The sequence below is a fragment of the Cervus elaphus genome, chromosome X, assembly GCF_910594005.1.
Source record: "Cervus elaphus chromosome X, mCerEla1.1, whole genome shotgun sequence".
Taxonomy (NCBI): Eukaryota; Metazoa; Chordata; class Mammalia; order Artiodactyla; family Cervidae; genus Cervus; species Cervus elaphus.
Genome location: NC_057848.1, coordinates 30,287,485 through 30,309,110, shown reverse-complemented (window position 1 = coordinate 30,309,110; position 21,626 = coordinate 30,287,485). Strand labels below are relative to the sequence as shown.

General features: G+C 40.0%; 1 protein-coding gene across 3 annotated transcripts in view; it reads left to right on the top strand.

Annotated features, from left to right (window-relative positions):
• The window catches only part of MORC4 (MORC family CW-type zinc finger 4), a 59,656-nt gene extending 38,030 nt beyond the window's left edge, over positions 1–21,626 (top strand). For 2 of the 3 annotated variants that reach the window (XM_043895549.1, XM_043895551.1), the window contains 6 exons: positions 1,438–1,506; positions 1,883–1,934; positions 3,323–3,498; positions 16,327–17,017; positions 17,317–17,600; positions 17,907–21,626. In XM_043895549.1, the coding sequence (XP_043751484.1) occupies positions 1,438–1,506; positions 1,883–1,934; positions 3,323–3,498; positions 16,327–17,017; positions 17,317–17,600; positions 17,907–18,060 (1,426 nt within the window). In that variant the 3' untranslated portion in view covers positions 18,061–21,626. The remainder of the gene's footprint in view (positions 1–1,437; positions 1,507–1,882; positions 1,935–3,322; positions 3,499–16,326; positions 17,018–17,316; positions 17,601–17,906) is intronic. The other variant, XM_043895550.1, reaches the window with a different exon arrangement.

Genomic DNA, 21,626 nt, shown 5'->3' with positions numbered 1-21,626 from the left:
AAAAGCAATGAAGTCCAGTTCTGTAATAAGCAAGGATTCCCCCATAGACTAAAGATGTGCCTAAGTACCTCTTAGGGTGGTGTGATTAAAATGTGAGATTGAGTACTTAGAAGTCTCATTTTCGAATTCTCTATATGCTGTCAGTTTATATTTAGTCCAGAAGACATAACCTTCCAGGACACTTTGTCCCCTAATAAAATGGATATAACATAGGACTTCCAGTTATTATCAGTTTCTGTTTATTTCTAGGATTGCCTTTGTCCACTGAATACATTTTCTAGTACTTCTTTCAGCTTATACTCCTAAAATTCTCTTCTTTATGCTTTACATATAGCAAACATCTTTTGATTTATAGAATCCTCTTTTTCTCTTCTTTGCTAGCCTCTGTTCTGTCTCTTTTACAATGTCAGCTCCTCATCCCTTCGTGCTGCTCTCTATCATAGCTTCTGATTTTCCTCTTCAGGGATCATCACAGTCTGTGGATGCTCCTGCTTATCCTGGACCTTGGGGATTTCTTTCTTAGTACATGAGAGGCAGGAGACCTAGGTTCTAGTCTGTGATATTCTCCTTCTATAGAAGCCCAAGCAGGTCTCTCTTGTGCTTGAATTTCACTGTGTAAAAATAGAGATTATGCTTCATGCTCTCTACCATCATACGAATTTTATAGCTGTCAAGTACTTTGAGTATCTTGGGAGAAGGATGATATACGCACCAAAAATAATGATATGGTATGCATTGAAAAAAGAATTGCTACCTAGTAACCTGCCCACACATTTTGTAATGTGGGTGGGATATGAACTCTATAATGTTAGATGGTGGTTAATCTGCCTTGTCATACTTGTGAGGAAAATGAAGGGTGAAAGTCAAGGGCACATTTTCTTTCCTTTTTTTTTTTTCCCCAGTGCAAAAGCAGAATGAATGCTTCAATTTTATTTATTTATTTTTTTCATTTATTTTTATTAGTTGGAGGCTAATTACTTTACAATATTGTAGTGGTTTTTGCCGTACATTGACATGAATCAGTCATGGATTTACATGTGTTCCCCATCCCGATCTCCCCTCCCGCCTCCCTCCCCAAGCGATCCCTCTGGGTTTTCCCAGTGCACCAGCCCTGAGCACTTGTCTCATGCATCCAACCTGGGCTGGTGATCTGTTTCACCCTTGATAGTATACTTGTTTCAGTGCTATTCTCTCAGAACATCCCACCCTTGCCTTCTCCCACAGAGTCCCAAAGTCCATTCTGTATATCTGTGTCTCTTTTTCTGTTTTATTGTTACTATCTTTTTAAATTCCATATATATGCATTAGTATACTGTATTGGTCTTTATCTTTCTGGCTTACTTCAGGCTCTACTACAAAGCCACAGTCATCAAGACAGTATGGTACTGGCACAAAGACATTTTCTTTCCAAAAGATAACTTCTTCTATGTACTGCAGGAGGTGCTCTGTTCCAGAGGAACAAGAACTCATTGCTGAAGACCTGTACTTGAGCAGAGCTAAGAAACAGTTGAGTATACCTTACCCGAGATGGCAGTCTATATCCTTTGATAGAGGAGCCTGACCCTTCCAAATGGGATGGGAATTTTGAGAAGAGAGATGATTTTTTAATGATTTTCCTATTCACCTCTCTGCTCTTGGAGTTCTTTATTCTTTCTAATCATCTCCTGAATGTCTCAACTAGAGATTGGCTCTAGTTTCTCTCCCTCTCTCCCACCCCAACCCTCTTTTGATAAGGCATTTGAAATCTCTCTTTAGTAGCACAGTCCAGGAACGAACTCTTAACTACTCAGCAAGGCTCACACTGTTTCTAGTTTAGAAGGAACGTTATAACCTAAATCTACAGTTCATGAGTGAACTAAATAGCACTTTTATATTCTCCTAGAGATCAAACTGTTGAGAAGAAGAAGGTACCAACAGAAAACGAGAGCCACCAGGTGAGAGATGGTCTACCCTCTTCCTTTCCTCACACAGAATTTCCCCCAACAGAAGACATAGGTTGAAGAAAGCAGTGCTCTTGAAAGCTGCATAGAAATAACAAGCCATTTGTTCTGGTGGTCTTTTTTTTTTTTTTTTACTGGATCTTTTAATTTTTGCTTTGATCTGCTGTTACTGATGTTCAGATCACCATAAAAATAGAAGAGCCAAATCATGTATTGCCCAGATTTGGATTCAGTACTGATTCTGGGTAGTGTGAATGTCACATTCGGTGTCACGGAGTATTCAGGGTTACGTTGCATCCTCATACAGGCTGCTCCTGTTGAGTATCTGGTTTTCCTCAGTCTCCTTCCTTCCAGGATTCACGGGTGACTCCTTTCTGCTTTCCTCTTGGGAAGAAGGGATGGTTCTTTTGTGCCCTCCCCCCCCCCACCGCTTTCAGGCTGGCTGGCTTTATAAAGACTCTGCTGTTTTGAATTTTCAGGAGCACTGTCTCTCGGACATGGTTGCCCAGCTCCGGACGCTGAAGGGTGCAATAAGGTTGGCCGTCCTTTCAGGGACACTCCTTTCCTGACAGCCACCATAGCACCCATTTATCTCCCCCACCCAACCTTGCCTTTCTGCATGATTTTCCTCTTGACCGTCTTTCCCAGAGATATCTGCTAGCAGCATGTTAGATTCACCTTCCACCCACTCAGTCAGGGTAGGTCAGGCTGGTGAGGATAGAGGCAATTAAATACTAATTCTTCTTCTGACACTCTACCAAGACCCAGGTGTATTAATAAACAGGTTGCAAACCCTCCTATCTTGGCTTTATAGTCTAATCTAGAGATTGGGAAATTTCCTGGGACTGCCTTGTCCTCATTCAGTTTACCTCCCCTTTATACTCCTTCACCTTCATCATTCATGCTATCTTCATAAGCTGGCTCTCCCAGAAGATCCCAGATGCATGTTTCTGTGTGTGCAGTATATGTTAGTCTCTCGCATGCATTTTTCCAAGACCAGCACAGACATTTGCTGCAGTGCTTATTCCCTCCATTCCTTCCCTCATCACAGATCTCAGAGGAGTGAAAACCCAGTCTTACACTGGGTCCAAAGAGAGAATAAGAAAGTGATTTGGGAGCCTGGGTTTGTGTTGTTGATGGGATGATTCCAGGAACCAATAAGTGAGTTGGGGAGGTCTGTTGGTATCCAGCTGATAAGGTTATAACTGAACATGCCTGGGGTCAGTGTTCTAGTGTACATTACTGCGCGCTGTTTGTTTTGTGTAGGAAACAGTTTATTTTTATTTGGCCAAGTGTTTTTTCCTAGCATCAGAAGGATTGACTCATCCTTTGGTATTTGGTTTGAAATTAGGATTTTTATGAATTCTTTCTTTCTTTGCTAGGTATTCACTAATCCGCTGAAGATCCCTTCTATTCAAGATATGGATGACTTGAATAATAAGATGACTGGGTATGAGGGAATTGATAGCCCCAGCCAGCTTTCATCTGTTGGAGAAGAAAGCAGAACATCTTCTCTTCAACTTAAGCCTCTGGATTCCAGCATTTTTCAGTTCTCCAGGTGTGTTAAAAAAATATAGACTGTCTTCAGTAATGAGCCTCAGGGTTTGCTTTCCTGTAAACTAAATTGGTATGGTTATCGTGTTTGCATTTCTCCTAAAGCCTAGAATGGAATTCAGGAGAAATACTATTTGGGGATTGATAGACTTGCATGTTACATGTACCTCCCATTTTTCAACATTGTAACTGTCATGTCAAGTCTATCTATCTTTTTGGTTTTACTTTTTTGAGGTGATCATCCAACGAATGTTCTTTTATGGATTATGTATTCCCATTATGTTGGAAATTGTGTAAGTGAAGTAATGGACATGAAAACTCTTTGCAAAGCATAATGTACTATGCAAATGTAAGGTAATGTTACCTGGATAAGCATTGTTTCTTTCTATAAGCTTAGGAATATTGAAATCCTGCAGGGCCCCATAGGCCTAACACATGTTGGCCACATATAAAAATAAGTGTTAGAAGTTTGTGCCATTAAGTAAGCTTTGTAGATTTTTCATGTAAGTTTAGGCTTAGAATTTACTTGTTTGTTGTCTAGCACCACAGCAATATTATTTTGTTATTCCCTGGTGGCTTAGACCCGCCACCAGTGGTAAAGAATCCGCCTGTAATGTGGGAGACCTGGGTTTGATCCCTGAATTGGGAAGATCCCCTGGAGAAGGGCATGGCAGCCCACTCCAGTATTCTTGCCTGGAAGATCCCCATGGACAGAGGAGCCTGGCAGGCTACAGTCCATAGGGTCGCAAAGAGTTGGATATGACTGAGCAACTAAGCACACACAGCAATCTTTATTACAGAAATTTTCTTAAATATCAGGAATATTTGAAGCACTAAAAGGTACGACTGCCTGTGTGCCGTCTTGAGACTAGAACTCAGGACTGCTAATTATGACTTGCTTTCTCCTTGCTACTGTGTTTCTCACTTCTGGCAGGGCCAAGCCATAGTGAAGGTACAGAGTTGCTCTCTAGTGGTTGAAACTTCTAGAGTCCACAATAATATGACTGTTACATAGTAGATTGTGAAGTTTTTATGAACCGTTTTCAGTTTGGATATCTTAACATACTGTAGGAAAAAAGCAATGGGATATATAATAGGGGGAAATTACTCCTGCCCCCGCCTCCACCAGTGTTATTGATTTCTTTCCCTCTTTGTTGCTTCTTTTTTTTTTCTTTGTTGCTTCTTAAGTGGGTCTTGTCAGCTTTCACCCAGACAAACATCTCTTTATGTGTGCAAGTCCCTTAGTCTTCCACAATTAAGCCCCCTAGATATTGAAAGAACCTCACATCCCCCTGAGCATGAACAGAGTCTCAAGAGGAAGTAGACTATTAGGAGAAAAAGTAATAGAACTCTAAAGGAAGTAAATGAGAATCTATACAAATGCATCAAGAATAGTTGGAAGAGAATAGCTATGCAGAAACTGATAGTTGAATTCAGTCATATTGAAGGAGCTATTTCTAAGATAGAACCATGCAGCAAGGGATTAAGGAATATAGCCTAGTTGGTCTCAGGGATTTGGTCTAATTCATCCACAGTTATCCAACTCCCATTTTAGGTTGGGAGGGGTATAGAGAAAAGTGTTGTGCACGTTGTTAGCTCTCTACGTTGATCTCCTTGAGATGGTCATGCATCAGAATTGCCAGTGGAGTATCAAGATGTCACTGCTCTTGAAAGCTGTCCTTTCTCTGCTGTGACCACCTTTGCTTTCTCTTCAGTGTTTCTATTGATACTGTCCAGTGGATTTTGGTAACCTGAAGGAGATAACAAATACTAACCTGTATGTGTGTATTTTATGAGTGCAGTATGACAGTACATCCATTGGGTGGCATACTTCATCAGTCTTAATTAGGATTTCTGTATGAGTCATTGTGGAACTGCGCTATCCAGAGTTGGGTTTTAGCTCTAGAGTTCAGGTAAAATACTTTTTTGACTATTTATGTGTAATTATAATTTGAGAATAATATTCCTTCAAGATATATGTGATAATTGATACTGCCAATGTCATGTTTTATGTAAGGTCAGTAAATGATGATCCTGTCATTTTAAGCTACACGTATAGGGGGATTCAGATTGATTGGAAATGGCCTGCCTTTTTATAGAGGAAAATTAAATGCTTGAGAGTTTAATAGACTATGCAACGTTTTCTTATAAGGAATAATAAGTTAAAGGAATAATAGGTTTGGTCAAGAGTAAAGATCTCCCTTGCTATCAAAACCTGAAGCTGATAAGGGTCCTTGGGTCATGTAGTACAGCTCTTTAATTCTAGATAAAATAAAGCCTACGCTATCCAAGAGTGTTTTTTTTTCCCTTTATTTATTTATTTATTTTTTCAGTGGGTTTTGTCATACATTGATGTGTATCAGCCATAGATTTACACGTATTCCCCATCCCGATCCCCCCTCCCACCTCCCTCTCCACCCGATTCCTCTGGGTCTTCCCAGTGTACCAGGCCCGAGCACTTGTCTCATGCATCCCACCTGGGCTGGTGATCTGTTTCACCATAGATAATATACATGCTGTTCTTTCGAAACATCCCACCCTCACCTTCTCCCACAGAGTTCAAAAGTCTGTTCTGTACTTCTGTGTCTCTTTTTCTGTTTTGCATATAGGGTTGTCGTTACCATCTTTCTAAATTCCATATATATGTGTTAGTATGCTGTAATGTTCTTTATCTTTCTGGCTTACTTCACTCTGTATAATGGGCTTCAGTTTCATCCATCTCATTAGAACTGGTTCAAATGAATTCTTTTTAACGGCTGAGTAATATTCCATGGTATATATGTACCACAGCTTCCTTATCCATTCATCTGCTGATGGGCATCTAGGTTGCTTCCATGTCCTGGCTATTATAAACAGTGCTGCGATGAACATTGGGGTGCATGTGTCTCTTTCAGATCTGGTTTCCTCAGTGTGTATGCCCAGAAGTGGGATTGCTGGGTCATATGGCAGTTCTATTTCCAGTTTTTTAAGAAATCTCCACACTGTTTTCCATGGCGGCTGTACTAGTTTGCATTCCCACCAACAGTGTAAGAGGGTTCCCTTTTCTCCACACCCTCTCCAGCATTTATTGCTTGTAGACTTTTGGATAGCAGCCATCCTGACTGGTGTGTAATGGTACCTCATTGTGGTTTTGATTTGCATTTCTCTGATAATGAGTGATGTTGAGCATCTTTTCATGTGTTTGTTAGCCATCTGTATGTCTTCTTTGGAGAAATGTCTGTTTAGTTCTTTGGGCCATTTTTTGATTGGGTCATTTATTTTTCTGGAATTGAGCTGCAGGAGTTGCTTGTATATTTTTGAGATTAATCCTTTGTCTGTTTCTTCATTTGCTATTATTTTCTCCCAATCTGAGGGCTGTCTTTTCACCTTATTTATAATTCCAAGAGTGTTTTAAAATTTTCTAGTGGAGTAGGTTATAAGACCTACAAGGTGTTCCAGAGGTGTCATTGGAAACAGCTTTGTGAGTCTTCACCAATCTAGCAAAAATAGGGGAAGACCTACAATACAGTAAGTTCAGCTAGGATATAAACAAGCATAACCTTTTAGGGCAAGACAGCTTAAAGGAAATAGTCCCCTTTCTGTTCATTCATTCTACATATATTTGAGTCCTTACTATATGAAAGCAGTATTCTAAGGCAGTGATGGAATCTAAGATGAAGGAGCTTATGGTACTCAAAGTTACATATATAAGCACCCCTGATACATGGTAGGTTTCATATGAGTGGAATAAACTAAAGTAGCCATAAGCATATAGATAAAGGTGAGAATTACAGCCTGTAATTTATTTAGATATTTAGAGAACCTCTGAGTAAGTAATATTGCGTGGTAAGTTGCTTCAGCCGTGTCTGACTCTTTGCAAACCCATAGACTGTAGCCCATCAGACTCCTCTGTCTATGGGATTTTCCAGGCAAGGATACTGGAGTGGGTTGCCATTTCCTTATCCAGGGGATCTTCCTGACCCAGGGATCAAACCCTTATCTCTTATATCTCCTGCATTGGCAGGCAGGTTATTTACCACTAACGCCACCTCGGTTACTCTGAGTAAACTATATATCAAAGGTTAATTATTTCATATATTAAAAGGATAGCCAGAAAAAAACTCAAATTACATTGTAATGGTGAAAAGAGAGGAGGAAAGATATCCTAATATATATAAAGGAATATTTAAAACAACAGACACAAGGTAGAAATAGAAAAACAGTTTGCAAATAAATAAGATTGATTCAAGGGTCAGTATTAACATTTTAAAATACGATCTTTGAGAAAGAGTTCCAGAATGGCAAAATGAGTAGTGTGATGAACTCTTTTACCAACAAGTAACCATTTAACTGGAAAAAATTATTAAACAAAGCAAAGCAATCATTCTTAATTCCTGGAAATTGTCCTGGGGGCATACAGCAAGTACAGAAACATTCATTCAAGAAAATCTATTAAATCTCAGAAAGTACAGCAAAAGTCAGGCATTTAACCTGCTCTCATCTCCCTCTAAGCTTTGTTTTATGATAACTACTCAAGGAGCTCTAATCCAGGTGGGTGTGGTCAAGAAATTGGGGGCTCACTCTCTCCTTAGCTCCTAGTCTAGAGCTATGGTTTCACCTGGGAGGTACAGGCCTCTGACATTTCTTATATCCTCCAGGTCTGTCTTGCTCTCTTCCAAGCAGACTCAAGGGGACTGGGCCTCTTTTCTCCCACCCAGCTTTCTCTTCCTCCATCCACAGGTAGCAGCACTCACCTAGGGACAGCATGCTGACAAGCCTAGATCCTATTGCTCCACCCCCAGCTTACTTATAGGGCAGAGGTTCACGCCAGAAGGAGCAAGCCAAAAATCATCCCAGCACCCATTTGTAAAGAAAAGGTTTCACTCTTAGAGAGTGGGCCACTGTCCCTGCTTTAACCCTGCACAGTGGCACAAAGGTTCTGCTTGGGGAGAAAGGAAGCCCTGACAGATGAAGAACTCCTTAGAACTACCCAAAGGAACTGACTTTGTATGGAACATATAATGGAGAATTCCATTCCTAAGGGCATTGTCAGACAATGGAAATCTTAGTGGAGAACAATTAAGAACAATTGTATCATAGCTCCATGGTACAAGTTACAACAAGCGAGATAACTGTGAAATCATAAGTTTGGTAATAGAGAAAAGCAAGCAAAAAGACATTCAGGCACTCCTGGGATCATAGTCAACCCTGGGGGTTAGGAAGGCTGTGCATAAACATGAGACTACACTCATTCAGGACACAAGGTGAACTTGCAAGCAGTCCCCAAGCCTCACACAGATCAAACAACAGAGCAGAAGTTTCACTGGTACTAGATACTTAAGTACAGCCTCTAATCAAGCAGTGACTGAACAAAAAGCTACTCTGGCCCAGGGGCCACTCCTTGGAAGCCAGGCTTAAAAGTAAAATCACAAATATCCCTGTTAGTCTGGGAAACTGCACATGCTGAAGGCTGTGCTTCCTCAGAAATTATTGGAGAGGGACAATCTAAGCTGCTACTACCTGGCTGAATGGGGAGGAAACGTAAATTCTTTGATCAGTGATAGTAGCCTTCAAGCCACATATACATTCAGTGGTAAAGAGTAAAACACAAACTGGCTAAGGGGGCATAATTACACTGACTCAGGGTAACTTCTAGATTGTTAGGTAAAAGATAAAAATCAAGTAGAAACCTGAGCAAAAATATTAGAGGTTGTATATTACAGGGGAAACAATTTTCATGGAGTCACTTCAGCCAAATAACTGGAAAAAAAAATAACCCAACAAACAATAGCAACAACCATTCAGGGAGGTGGAAATTGCTTGCTATACTATATTATCTAAAATATCGATTGTCAACAAAAAAATTATGACACATGCAAAGAAAAAAAATGTGACCTGTACATGAGATGGGAGGAAAGCAGGTAATAGAAACTGCCCCTAAATAGATCCAGATGTTGAATTTAGCAAACAGAGACTTCAAAGCATCTGTTATAAACATGTTCAAAGAACTAAAGGAGACCATGTTTCATCAACTGCAGAATATTAGTAAAGGGACAGAAATTATGTTTAAAAAGAACCAAATGGAAATTCTTGAGGTAAAATGGACAGTAACTAATGTGAATATTTCACTAAAGGGACTTAACAGTACATTACAATTGGCAGGAGAATCAGCAAACTTGAAAATATACCAATGACAGATTTTACAGATTATGCTTTCTGAAGAACAGAGAGAAAAAAGAATGAAGGAAAATGCCTCAGAGCCTCAGAGAAATGTAGAACACCATTAAGTGTACCAACATATACAAAGTTGGAGAACATGAAAGAGAGGAGAGGGAGGAAAAGAGGTAGAAAAAATACTCAAAGAAATAATGGCTAACAACTTTCCAAGTTTGATGAAAAACATTAATTTATACATTTAAGAAGCTCAGGTAACTAAAAAGAGGATAAATGCAAAGAGGTTTACAGCCATGCAGTGAAAATTTTGAAAGCCAAAGGTAAAGAGAATTATCTTAAAAGCAGGAAGAGAAAAATATTTGTCATGTAAAAGAGAACCCCAATAAGATTAATATCTGGCTTCTCATCAAAAACAGTGGAAACCAGGAGCAGTGGGATGACATAGCCATAGTACTTAAAGAAACACTTTCAACCAGAAGTCATAAATCCAATAAAACTATTTTTAGAAAATGAAGGTAAAATAAGTACATTCTTATATAAATTAAAGCTGATGGAATGTTTTTAGAAAAACTGCCATATAAGAAATGCTAAAGAGAGTTCTTCAGCTTGGAAGCAAGTGACACCAAATAGTAATTCAAATTCAGTCACTCAGTCATGTTTGACTCTTTGCAACCCCATGGACTGCAGCGTGCAAGGTCTCCCTGTCCATCACCAACTCCCAGAGTTGACTCAAACTCATGTCCACTGAGTCAGTGATGCCATCCAACCACCTCATCCTCTGTCGTCCCCTTCTCCTCCCGTCTTCAATCTTTCCCAGCATCAGGGTCTTTTCAAATGAGTCAGTTCTTCCCATCAGGTGGACAAAGTACTGGAGTTTCAGCTTCAGCATCAGTCCTTCCAATGAATATTCAGGACTGATTTCCTTTAGGATTGACTGGTTAGATCTCCTTGTAGTACAAGGGACTCTCAAGAGTCTTCTCCAACACCACTGTTCAAAAGCATCAATTCTTTGGTGTTCAGCTTTCCTTATAGTTCAACTCTCACATCCAAATACAGCGGCATGTTTCTTCCTCTTTCTGTTCTTAACTGATTAAAAGAATAATTGCATAAACTATATATATATATTTGTATATAATTTCATAGATATATATAATTTTATTGTTGGGATCATCTACAGATGTAAAATATTTGCCAATAACAGCATAAAAGGAGTGGGTGGGAGCAAAGCTGTATTGGAGTGAGGAAATATTGCCAGATGGTAACTCACATCCATAGTAAGAAATTAAAATTTAAAATGGAAAGATTAGGTTAATTTAACAAACTATAAAATGTCCTTGCTCTACTTTCTTCTCTTAGCTTCCTCAAAAGACATAACATTACATAAAGTAATAATTATAGTAATGTACTGTTAGATTTGTAAATGTTAAACTAGAAAATACCCACATAACACGAAAAGAGGAGAACAGTAAAGGAAGAAGGAAACCATGACATATAGAGAGCAGAAAACCAAATAATGGACATCAATTCTAACATATCAATAACATTAAATGTGATAAGATTAAACAATCCAATCAAAAGCTGGAGATTATCCAATTGGATTTTTTCACATATACAAATATAATGTCTATATGTTCTATGTTCAGAGATACAAATAGGTTGAAAGTTAAAAGATGAAAAGAGACATACCGTGTAAACAGCAACTATAGAGAACAAGAATGTCTATACTAATATCAGACAAACTAATAGACTTTAAACAGAAAATGTTACCAGATATAAAGAGGGACATTTCATATTGATAAAGTCCATTAGGAAGATAACAAAAATTATACCCATATACAGACCTAACAACAGAGCCCCAAAAATGCATGAAGCAAAAGTAGACAGAATTGAAGGGAGAAATAGGCAGTTTAACAATAACAGTTGGAAACTTCAGTATGCCACTTTTAATAATGGGTAAAAGATCAAAATAGAAGGGTTGAAGAATGCTATAAGCCAACTGGACCTGACAGATACATGCAGAACAATTCACCCCCAAACAGCATAGTAAATATTATTCTCAAGTGCCCATGGAATATTCTCCAGAATAGACCAGATATTAGACCATAAAACAAGCCTCAACAAGTTTAAAAGGGTTGACATCATATAAAGGATATTCTCCAACCATAGCAATTAAATTAGAAATCAGCAACAGAAGGAAATTTGGGAAATTCACAAATATGTAGAAATTAAATTCCATGCTCCAAAATTTTAAAAATGAGTAAAAGAAGTCACAAGGAAAATTAGAAATACCTTAATATAAAAATAAAATATACAAAAAATTACAACTTGAAGCTGAAGAGGTATTCGGAGGGGAAATTATATTTGTAAATGCTTATATTAAAATTGAAGAAGTATCTTAAATTGTTAACCTAAACTTCCACCTTGAGAAACTAAAAATATGAGAGTAAGCTTACCCCAAATCAAGCAGAAAGAAGGAAGTATCAGAATGAAAATGAAATGGAGAATAGAAAAACAATAGAAAAACAGTGAAACCAAAGGTTGTATCGTTGAAAGGAACAGCAAAAATTAAGAAAAAACATTTAATAAACCAATTCCATTTATAGTTCAGTTTAGTCACTCAGTTGTGTCCAACTCTTTGAGACCCCATGGACTACAACATGCCAGGCTTCCCTGTCCATCACCAATTCCCAGAGCTTACTCAAACTCATATCCATCGAGTCGGTGATACCATCCAACCATCTCATCCTCTGTCGTCCCCTTCTCCTCCTGCCTTCAATCTCTCCCAGCAGGAGGAGACGATTGATATTAGCTTCATTTATAGTAGCTTCAAAAATAGAGGATTAACAAATTTAACAGGAGTATAAGCTAGACTTGAATACTGAAAACTACAAAATATTGTTAAATGAGAATTAAGTTCTGTTCAGTCGCTCAGTTGTGTCCAACTCTTTGAGACCCCATGGACTACAACATGCCAGGCTTCCCTGTCCATCACCAATTCCCAGAGCTCACTCAAACTCATATCCATCGAGTCGGTGATACCATCCAACCATCTCATCCTCTGTTGTCCCCTTCTCCTCCTGCCTTCAATCTCTCCCAGCAGGAGGAGAAGATTGATACTAGCTTCATTTATAGTAGCTTCAAAAATAGAGGATTAACAAATTTAACAGTATAAGCTAGACTTGTATACTGAAAACTACAAAATATTGTTAAATGAGAATTAAGTTCTGTTCAGTTGCTCAGTTGTGTCCGACTCTTTGTGACCCCATGGACTGCAGCACACCAGGCCTCCCTGTCCATCACCAACTCCTGGAGTTTACCCAAACTCGTGTCCATTGAGTCAGTGATGCCATCCAACCATCTCATCCTCTGTAGTCCCCTTCTCCTCCTGCCTTCAGTCTTTCCCAGCATCAGGGTCTTTTCAAATGAGTCAGTTCTTTGCATCAGGTGGCCAAAATATTGGAGTTGCAGTTTCAACATCAGTCCTTCCAATGAACACTCAGGACTGATCTCCTTTAGGATGGAATGGTTTGACCTCCTTGCAGTCCGAGGGACTCTCCAGAGTCTTCTCCAACACCACTGTTCAAAAGCATCAATTCTTCGGCGCTCAGCTTTCTTTATAGTCCAATTCACACATCCATGCATGACTACTGGAAAAACCATAGCTTTGACTAGACGAACCTTTGTTGGCAAAGTAATGTCTCTGCTTTTTAATAAGCTGTCTAGGTTTGTCATAACTTTCTTTCCAAGGAGTAAGTGTCTTTTACATGAGAATAAGAAAGCCTAAAATGAAAACAAATTTCATATTTGTGGGTCAGCAGATTTAATGTTGTTAAGATAGCAGTACTCCCCAAACAGCTACAGATTCAGTGCAGTCCCTATCAAAATATCAGCTGGCTTCTCTGCGGGCAGCCAATGAAGAAATATGACAGAAAAAAATGAGAAGAAACTATGTAGTTGGAAAATAATTCCTGGTGTTTAAACCCTGAGTTAATCTTTACTAAATCAGTGAATTCAGATCTAGAATAAGACTTGATTCCTAGTGGGGAGAATTAGAAGTATTTACAGAGCCAATAAATAAAACCCATTCACTGTCTCTCATTAACATCATAGTTCCTTTTGGATTGCCTCTTATTTGCAACGTTTTGTTCCCTCATCCCCATGTAGCACAGTTAGTTAAGCTACCTTCTGTTAAGGAGTTTATACTTTAGTGGGAAACCTGGAATACACATACACAGTAGGAAGCAATATATATTTATTATATTATATTTATTATACTGAGAGTGCTAAAGTGCTGTGGGAATTCAAAAGTGGCATTTGAATTGTCTTGTGTTGAGAAGTGTGTTCCAATCAAAAGAAGCAGTCTGAGAAATCGTGGGGCATTCTGTTTGGCTGGTGTCTTTGAAGGGAAGTAGTGAGAAAGAAAGCTAGGGCCAAATTAAGTCCCAGTTCTGTCACTTAGTAGCTACATGACTTTCAGAAAGTTACTTAACCTCTCTAGGCCTGAGCATTGTCTTTTTAAAATGAAGATAAGTATCCCCTCATACACATTGACTCACCAAAGTGACACAAGAGTAAGTGCTCAGTAAATGTTCCCTGTGTTTTGGAATGGAAAAGCTTGAATACCAAGCTAAGACATTTGAACTTTTATGTTGTGGGGAATAATACCTAAAGATTGCAATTAGGGAGGTGACATGATTAGATTAGATTCGTCTTTGGAAGATTAACTTGGCAGTGGGTGATCTGGAGGTGTGACAAGGGGAGACTGGAGAAAGCCATTGCAATAGCCCAGGAAAGGTAATGAGAGCTTGAACTTGAGTGTTGATAGCGGTAGAACCATATAAAATTACTGAGAGTTTGCTGATGTTGTAACACAAATAGGAAACTTAGTAGAGGGAGCAGGTTTGAAGGTGAAAGGGAGAGGTCAGTTTTATACATACTGAGTGAGATACCAGTGAGACCTCCAGAAATAAAAAAAGTGTGTAACAGGCAGGTAGAAATTCAGTACTGGAGATTCTGGACTGGGAACGTCACTTGGAAGTTATCTTCCAGAAGTTAGAGCTAAAAGATTGTATGAGATTACCAAAGAAAAGAAGTGTAGGGAGAAAAGAGGATACCCAAAGACAGAACTTTTAGAAGTGGGAAAATGAAAAGAATAATTTGACATTAATTGCCTTTCATAAAACTTTGTGGTTGCTATCTGGTATATATATGCTTCCTTCATACCTGCAAACTTCTTGTTCTACTATCGTCCTCAGTACTGCCGCTAAATGGACCATCTACAGTGGCGCATGTTTAAAGATGAATGCATTTGTTCTTACATAGTCCCTAAAGCCTTTTGTTTTCCCCTTAAGGTTGATACAACAAGATCTTATTAAGATGATTAGCCCACCAGGCTCTTATGTCCATGGAGTTCTCCAGTCAAGAATACTGAAGTGTGTAGCCATTCCTTTCTCCAGGGGATCTTCCCAACCCAGGGATTGAACCCGGGTCTTCTGCACTGCAGGTGGATTCTTTACCATCTGAGCCACCAGGGAAGCCCTATTGAGATGACAGACCAGTTTTATTTCTGGGCAGACACAAGTTTTGAAGAACATTCAGGGCATTCTAAGAAGCTAAGGTTTGAGATGTTTTACAGATGTTCTCTGAAATTGGCAGAGAAACATGGGCAGCCTTGAGCTATGGCGGCCAATAACATGCCTGTCCTTCTCATTGAAAACTTGAAAGTTAATTTTTACCTTGAAATTTCTTGGTTTTCTGGAGAGAGAGAAGAATAGTTATAAGGATAAAAATTGGGGTCCCATCCTCCTGCTTGATATAAAATTGCCTATAGATTTTGCTGGCATCTGTCTTTGTTGTTGTTGTTGTTGTTAGTTCTTTCAACCATTATTGTATATAGCAACCAGAAATGGAAGGTGGTTTGAGTCACTGTCCTAAACTTCCCTGAAGAATTGAGGGAGTGCCTGTTTGCCCGGACAGAGGGGAATTCTTTAGCCCTAAGTGGGGAATGACTTGAACTAGCTGATTCGGTTTCTTTGTTTCTGACTAGGGTCCTGTATTTTAATTAACTTTTACAAGTGGTTGATGGGCAATAGCCACAATCCAGTTGGCTGGCAAAGGCACTGTGTGGTGTCCCATTGCAATATAAAAACATGCATAAGTCTTTGATACTGGAAGGTTTTTGTGACACTTTAAAATTAACAAGCTGGCTCGGTCTCCTCCACTGACTCCACTAGGCTTTTTATGACCTTTTTTCCATTCTCTTGTTAGGGGATTTTGCATGTGTACTTTTTTGTTTTTCTTCCTTCACTTGCCTTTTGGAAACTTCTAATTCAGGCTGGTTTCAATCCTATTTTCAGAAATCTTACCAAGGTCAGCCTAGTCCTACTATTATCCAGATGCTGACTTTCTTCATACCTCTCAATTTCTCCGCTCTCTTAAGACACATCACTATCTCAGCAAATTGCATGAATGAAGGGGTTGGGGTTTGGGGGTAAAAATGTATTCCTAACACGAAATGACCTGTGAATAACAGCTAGAGTCAGTTGTAATATGGGAAATTTGAAGATGGATAAGAATATCTGTCTCCATAGGATAGGATATATCATATACTCCATAGAATAAGAATATACTTAGTCTGTATTGTGATGGCTTAAAATTGAATTTCCTCTTCTTCTTGCAGCAAGTACAAGTGGATCCTAGGTGAGGAACCTGTGGAGAAACGAAGAAGGCTCCAGAATGAGATGACAACACCTCCTCTAGATCATTCCATGCCTGGCCCTTACAGGAGGGTGGAGGCAGCAGTTGCCTACCCAGAAGGGGAGAACAGCCATGAGAAGTCCAGTTCTGAGAGAAGCACACCACCTTACCTTTCCCCAGAATACCCAGAAGCAATCAAGAGTACCAGTCAGAGTAGAGAGGTCTCAGTCCTGTATTCAGGGGCCCAGGACCAACACCAGGGTTCCTTGCTCCCTGAAGAGTTAGATCAAATGCCACGATTGGTGGCAGAAGAGTCTAACAGAGGCAACACACGTGTAAACAAGGAAGAAGTGAGCAAGGGACCTTTTGTAGCTGTTGTCGGTGTTGCAAAAAGTATTAGAGATTCAGGAGCTCCCATTCAGCTGATCCCTTTTAACAGAGAGGAGCTTGCTGAGAGAAGAAAAGCAGCTGAATCCTTGAATCCGGTGCCTTATTCTTCTGTGGCCTCTGCTCCAACTCCTGCTGCAGCTGTTGCAGAGAAAGGAAGAGGCTACAAGGAGAACGGCAGTCGTAATATACCAAAGATGAAGAACCAAAGAGAGCTAGAAGAACTGAAGAGAACCGCGGAAAAATTGGAACGTGTTTTGGCAGAAAGGAATATGTTCCAGCAAAAGGTTAGGGTAACATCTTACCACTGGGAATGAGAGGCCATTGTAACCAAGGGACCAGAGAGATGGAACTGATGATCTCATGTTTAAACACAATAAGCCATTGAATGATTCTGTGGTACATCTCAGATCAAGTGAACCCTAATGGGCTTCCCTCCCATATTTGGGATTTGAAAAGGTCCATAAACAGAAGAATACATTTAGGGGAATCACAGGGTGAATACATTCAGGAAAACTGGGGGCACTCTTTCTTTTAGTGTTCAGTGAAATGTGGGGTCATTGAATTTCTGTTTCTTGGACTGCAGGTGGAAGAGCTGGAACAGGAGAGGAATCATTGGCATTCCAAATTCAAGAAAGTCCAACATGAATTGGTGACCTATAGTACCCAGGAGACGGAAGGCTTGTATTGGAGCAAGAAACACATGGGCTATCGCCAAGCTGAATTCCAGATTCTGAAAGCTGAGCTGGAGAGAACCAAAGAGGAGAAGCAGGAACTAAAAGAGAAACTGAAAGAAATAGAGAGACACCTGGAAGTGCTGCAGAAGACTCAGGTCTCCTACCGGACCCCAGAGGGAGATGACCTAGAAAGGTTAATTACTAGGGTTTAGTTATCAGCTTGTGAGTGCTAATGGGAAGCCTCTCTTAGGACCCCCAGTTACTGATCATAGATAAGAGAAGAAGCCTTAATTAATTTCTAGGCCACCAAGGATTGAGGAGTCACTTAGAGAGCTGCAGTCAGTCTCCCGGTGCTTGGTGGCATTGTGCTTTCTTCTTCCTTTCTAGCTAATGGAAACGTAATTGTTGAGAAATGTAGGCCCATTTTGAAGGAGCTTCATTTTGTTCTGTTGGCTAATGACCTCATGTCATCTCTTCTGTCCCTCACTCCATCATACAGGGCTTTGGCAAAGCTTACGCGACTGCGTATCCACGTCAGCTATCTCCTTACTTCTGTCCTCCCTCACTTGGAGCTTCGCGAGATCGGGTTTGACTCAGAACAAGTGGATGGGATCCTGTATACAGTGCTGGAGGCAAATCACATACTGGATTGAGCACCAGATACTCTATATCCCCTTCTCTACCCTCTCCTTTCCTCCCTCCCTCTCACACACTTCTCTCCCTCCCTCCCTCTCTTGCTCGCTCTCTCTCTCTCTCTCTCTCATCTTATCCCTTACAAGGAGAATCTTGGAGTAATCCTGGTTCTTAATCAGTCTGCTTTTTACACAGTCTTGGTGTAGAAAAAGAGGCTTAATAGACTTGAAGAGTTCCAGGAACAGAAAAGCAGTCGTCACCAAACCAGGTGACCAGAGAGCTTTAACTTTAATGACTCAGATACTTGGCCTGTTTCATATTCTTTCTGATATGATTTGTATTCATTTAACTTAAATCAGTCAGCAAATATTGGGTCCAATGTACCAGGTGTTTGGGGATGAGTGAAGAAGTATAACTCATAGTTTCAGCCTTCAAGGACCTAACATTCTAGTTGGAAACACAAGACCCACACCAAGTTAACTGACTTGTACAAATGAGTGGAACAAACATGATAGAGAAGTTCCTGAGAAGGAAGGGCAAGGAAGGCATCATGTCAGAAATGGGACCTTAGCTAAGGTTTGTTTAAAGAATAGGCATGACAGCAGTGTTAACAGTGGTTGGTCTTTACATGGTAGGACTATGGTTGACATTTTTTTCTTCTTCCTGTCTTCCTACCTCTTTCAAATTTTCTATTATAAACCTGTTATTCTTCTTAAATTGGAAAAAAATAAATCATTTTTAAATGAATAGGCTTGGATTTAGATATCAAGTGAGAGACTGTGTGAAAATTTAAGGTAATTTTTATACTTATAATTTATGTTGTATTTAGCATTACCTCTGGAAGAAAAACATGAAAGCATGGGAAAAGCTGGAATGTAAAAAATGTGTCTTGTAGGAGTGATGGGTTAATATAAGGGAAATAAGGTTAAATCCCTTGTGGCTCAGCTGGTAAAGAATCGTCTGCAATGCGGGAGACCTGGGTTTGACCCCTGGGTTGGACAGATCCCCTGGAGAAGGGAAAGGCTACCCACTCCAGTATTCTGGCCTGGAGAATCCCACGGACTGTATAGTCTATGGGGTTGCAAAGAGTCGGACACGACTGAGCGACTTTCAAGGTTAAATCATGACCCATCTACCCACCCTCCTCTGTGGCGTTTGCATTTTAATAAGGAATTCTTGAAAAAGAAATCTTCAAGGCTCAAATATTTAAAATGCGTATCACCACGACTGTGGGCTCTAAGGTTAAGTGGGGAGGTATTTTAGAGCAGTAACGTCTATTTGATATCCCTCAGAATACACCTCCTACCTACTCTTCAGGCTAGCGCTGGGTGAAGGATAGATCTCATATTAGCAGAAATAGTGAAACACATACTCCTGTAAAGTGGACATTTTATTTATTCTTTTCTTTATTGTATTGGTATAATGCTTACTCTCCAAAGAGTTGAAGGTCGTCTTCAAAAGACATTGACCAATGAACACATAAAAATACACAAACCGTGAAAAATAGGAAGTAATGAAATTATAGAGAGAGGTGGGATCAAGCATTGCAAAGGATTAGCTAGTCCTGAAGGATGTTTTGGATGTTCATTTTATTTCTCCTCTGCAGTTACTTCAGAAGACTCTCCCAAACTTATTTTTAACTTTTTTGAAATTCACGAGAGCCATAATGGATACTCCAGTGGGACTGCAAGGAAGTAAGGGGAGGCTAGAGGTGCACTTCACCCATAGAATGTGTGCTTAAAAAACAAAGAATGGGTGTTTAATGATAGCCCTGCCCTCTTCCCTCACCTCACTACTGCTCTTGCTGCCAAATGATGAATTCTCGTGTCAGACTATGATATGAAAGGCCCCGGTTGTCTAATGTACTGAGGGAAGGCAGGTGGTACTTTGAACCACTCTCTCAGGGATACTTGCTTTTCAAATGAGGCCTGTGAAACAGTGGGACTTTGCACAGAGAGGGACAGTATGAGGGGAGAGTGATATAGGGGAAGATTCAGAGCATTGAAGATTCAGCCTGAGAGAATGTGGCGTGCATGCGTGTGTGTGTGTGTGTGTGTGTGTTGGGTCAGCAGTGGGGCAGAGTATGAAAAAGTACAGGCAATTGGGCTTTAGGATGAAAAGGGTGGAAACATTAAACTGTACTTGTGCTTACTTTCAGACCGTCTCCTAATCTGTGGTCTCAACCCCAAACTGCTCCTTCCAACAACAGTTAGCTCTGTGAGTCCAGTCTCTACAATACTGGAGCTACCCCTCTGTTACCCATTTACAATGAAACCATACCAGCACAAAGTCCCTTTAACCAAAGTTAAATGAGGCAATGGAGATCTTGAAAAGTGTCATCCAGCCTTACCAGAGATTATGATGTACTGTGGAGGCAAAAAAAAAAAGTGGTTGCCTTCTCCTGGCTATCCTGTTAGGTTAGTATAATTCTTTCAAAAATCTTTCACATTTGCCCTTTAATTTTTCATTTCCACAGTCAACAATTAGGTCCTTACTACCTCATGCCTTCCTAATTGAACTAGATTCATATCTGACCTCCCTTGTCACCTCTTCTCATTCATTCACACCAGTCTACTCCCTGTCACTAAATTGCTTTTAATGCCCTCATCAAGTTAGGCCTCTGCTCAACAACTGGTTGAGTGAGTGCTTTCAGCTGCGCACCGAGTGCAATACAAATTCCCTTGACTTCAACCATGCTCAATAGATTCTTCTTACATTCCAAACAAAAACCATGTTCCATCCAAGCTGAACTCTTTCAGTTTCTGAATCTGCCTTGAAATTTTTCTTTTCCATCTTTGCCATTCTATTCCTTTTACCTGGATTATTTTCCTTCATCATCTTTCTTTTGGCTCTAATATCACCTTCTTTCCTGGAAATTCCTCTGATTAACCTAGCCAGATAAGAATTTCCTTTGAACATACAAGTTTGTTGTCACTTAGGCTCTTATCACAAGTGACCTTGTCCTAGGTTTCGCGTTAGAAAGCTCCACATTCAATAAATTCAACTGCCTACTTGACATTTGCACTTCCAGGTCTCACAGACATTTTAAATACAACCTGTTAAACAGTAACACACACGCTCTGGGACTGTTCCTTCCCCCAATTTTGCTCATTTTAGAAAATGGCACCTCTACCCAATCAGTTGCTTAAGCTAGAAACCTGGAAGTTATGCTTAATTTTCCTCCTCTAGTCCCACACATCCAGTCTGCAGAAAGTCTGTCAATTCTGTCTTCAAAGTATATCTTGACTCCACTCATATTTACTACATCTACCTTAGTCCAAACTACTATCATCTTCCATGTGCTATTCTGCTTAGTCACTTCAGTCGTGTCCGACTCTGCAATCCTATGGACTATAGCCCACCAGGCTCCTCTGTCCATGGCATTCTCTAAGCAAGTGGGTTGCCATGCCCTCCTCCAGGGGATCTTCCCGACCCAGGGATCGAACCCATGTCTCTTAACATTTCCTGCATTAGCAGGCAGGTTCTTTACCACTAGCGCCTGCAACTCCTAACTGGTTCCTTGCTTCCATTTTTGTTCCCACAATTGTCTTACACTGCAACCAGAATGATTAAAAAATACAAGTCA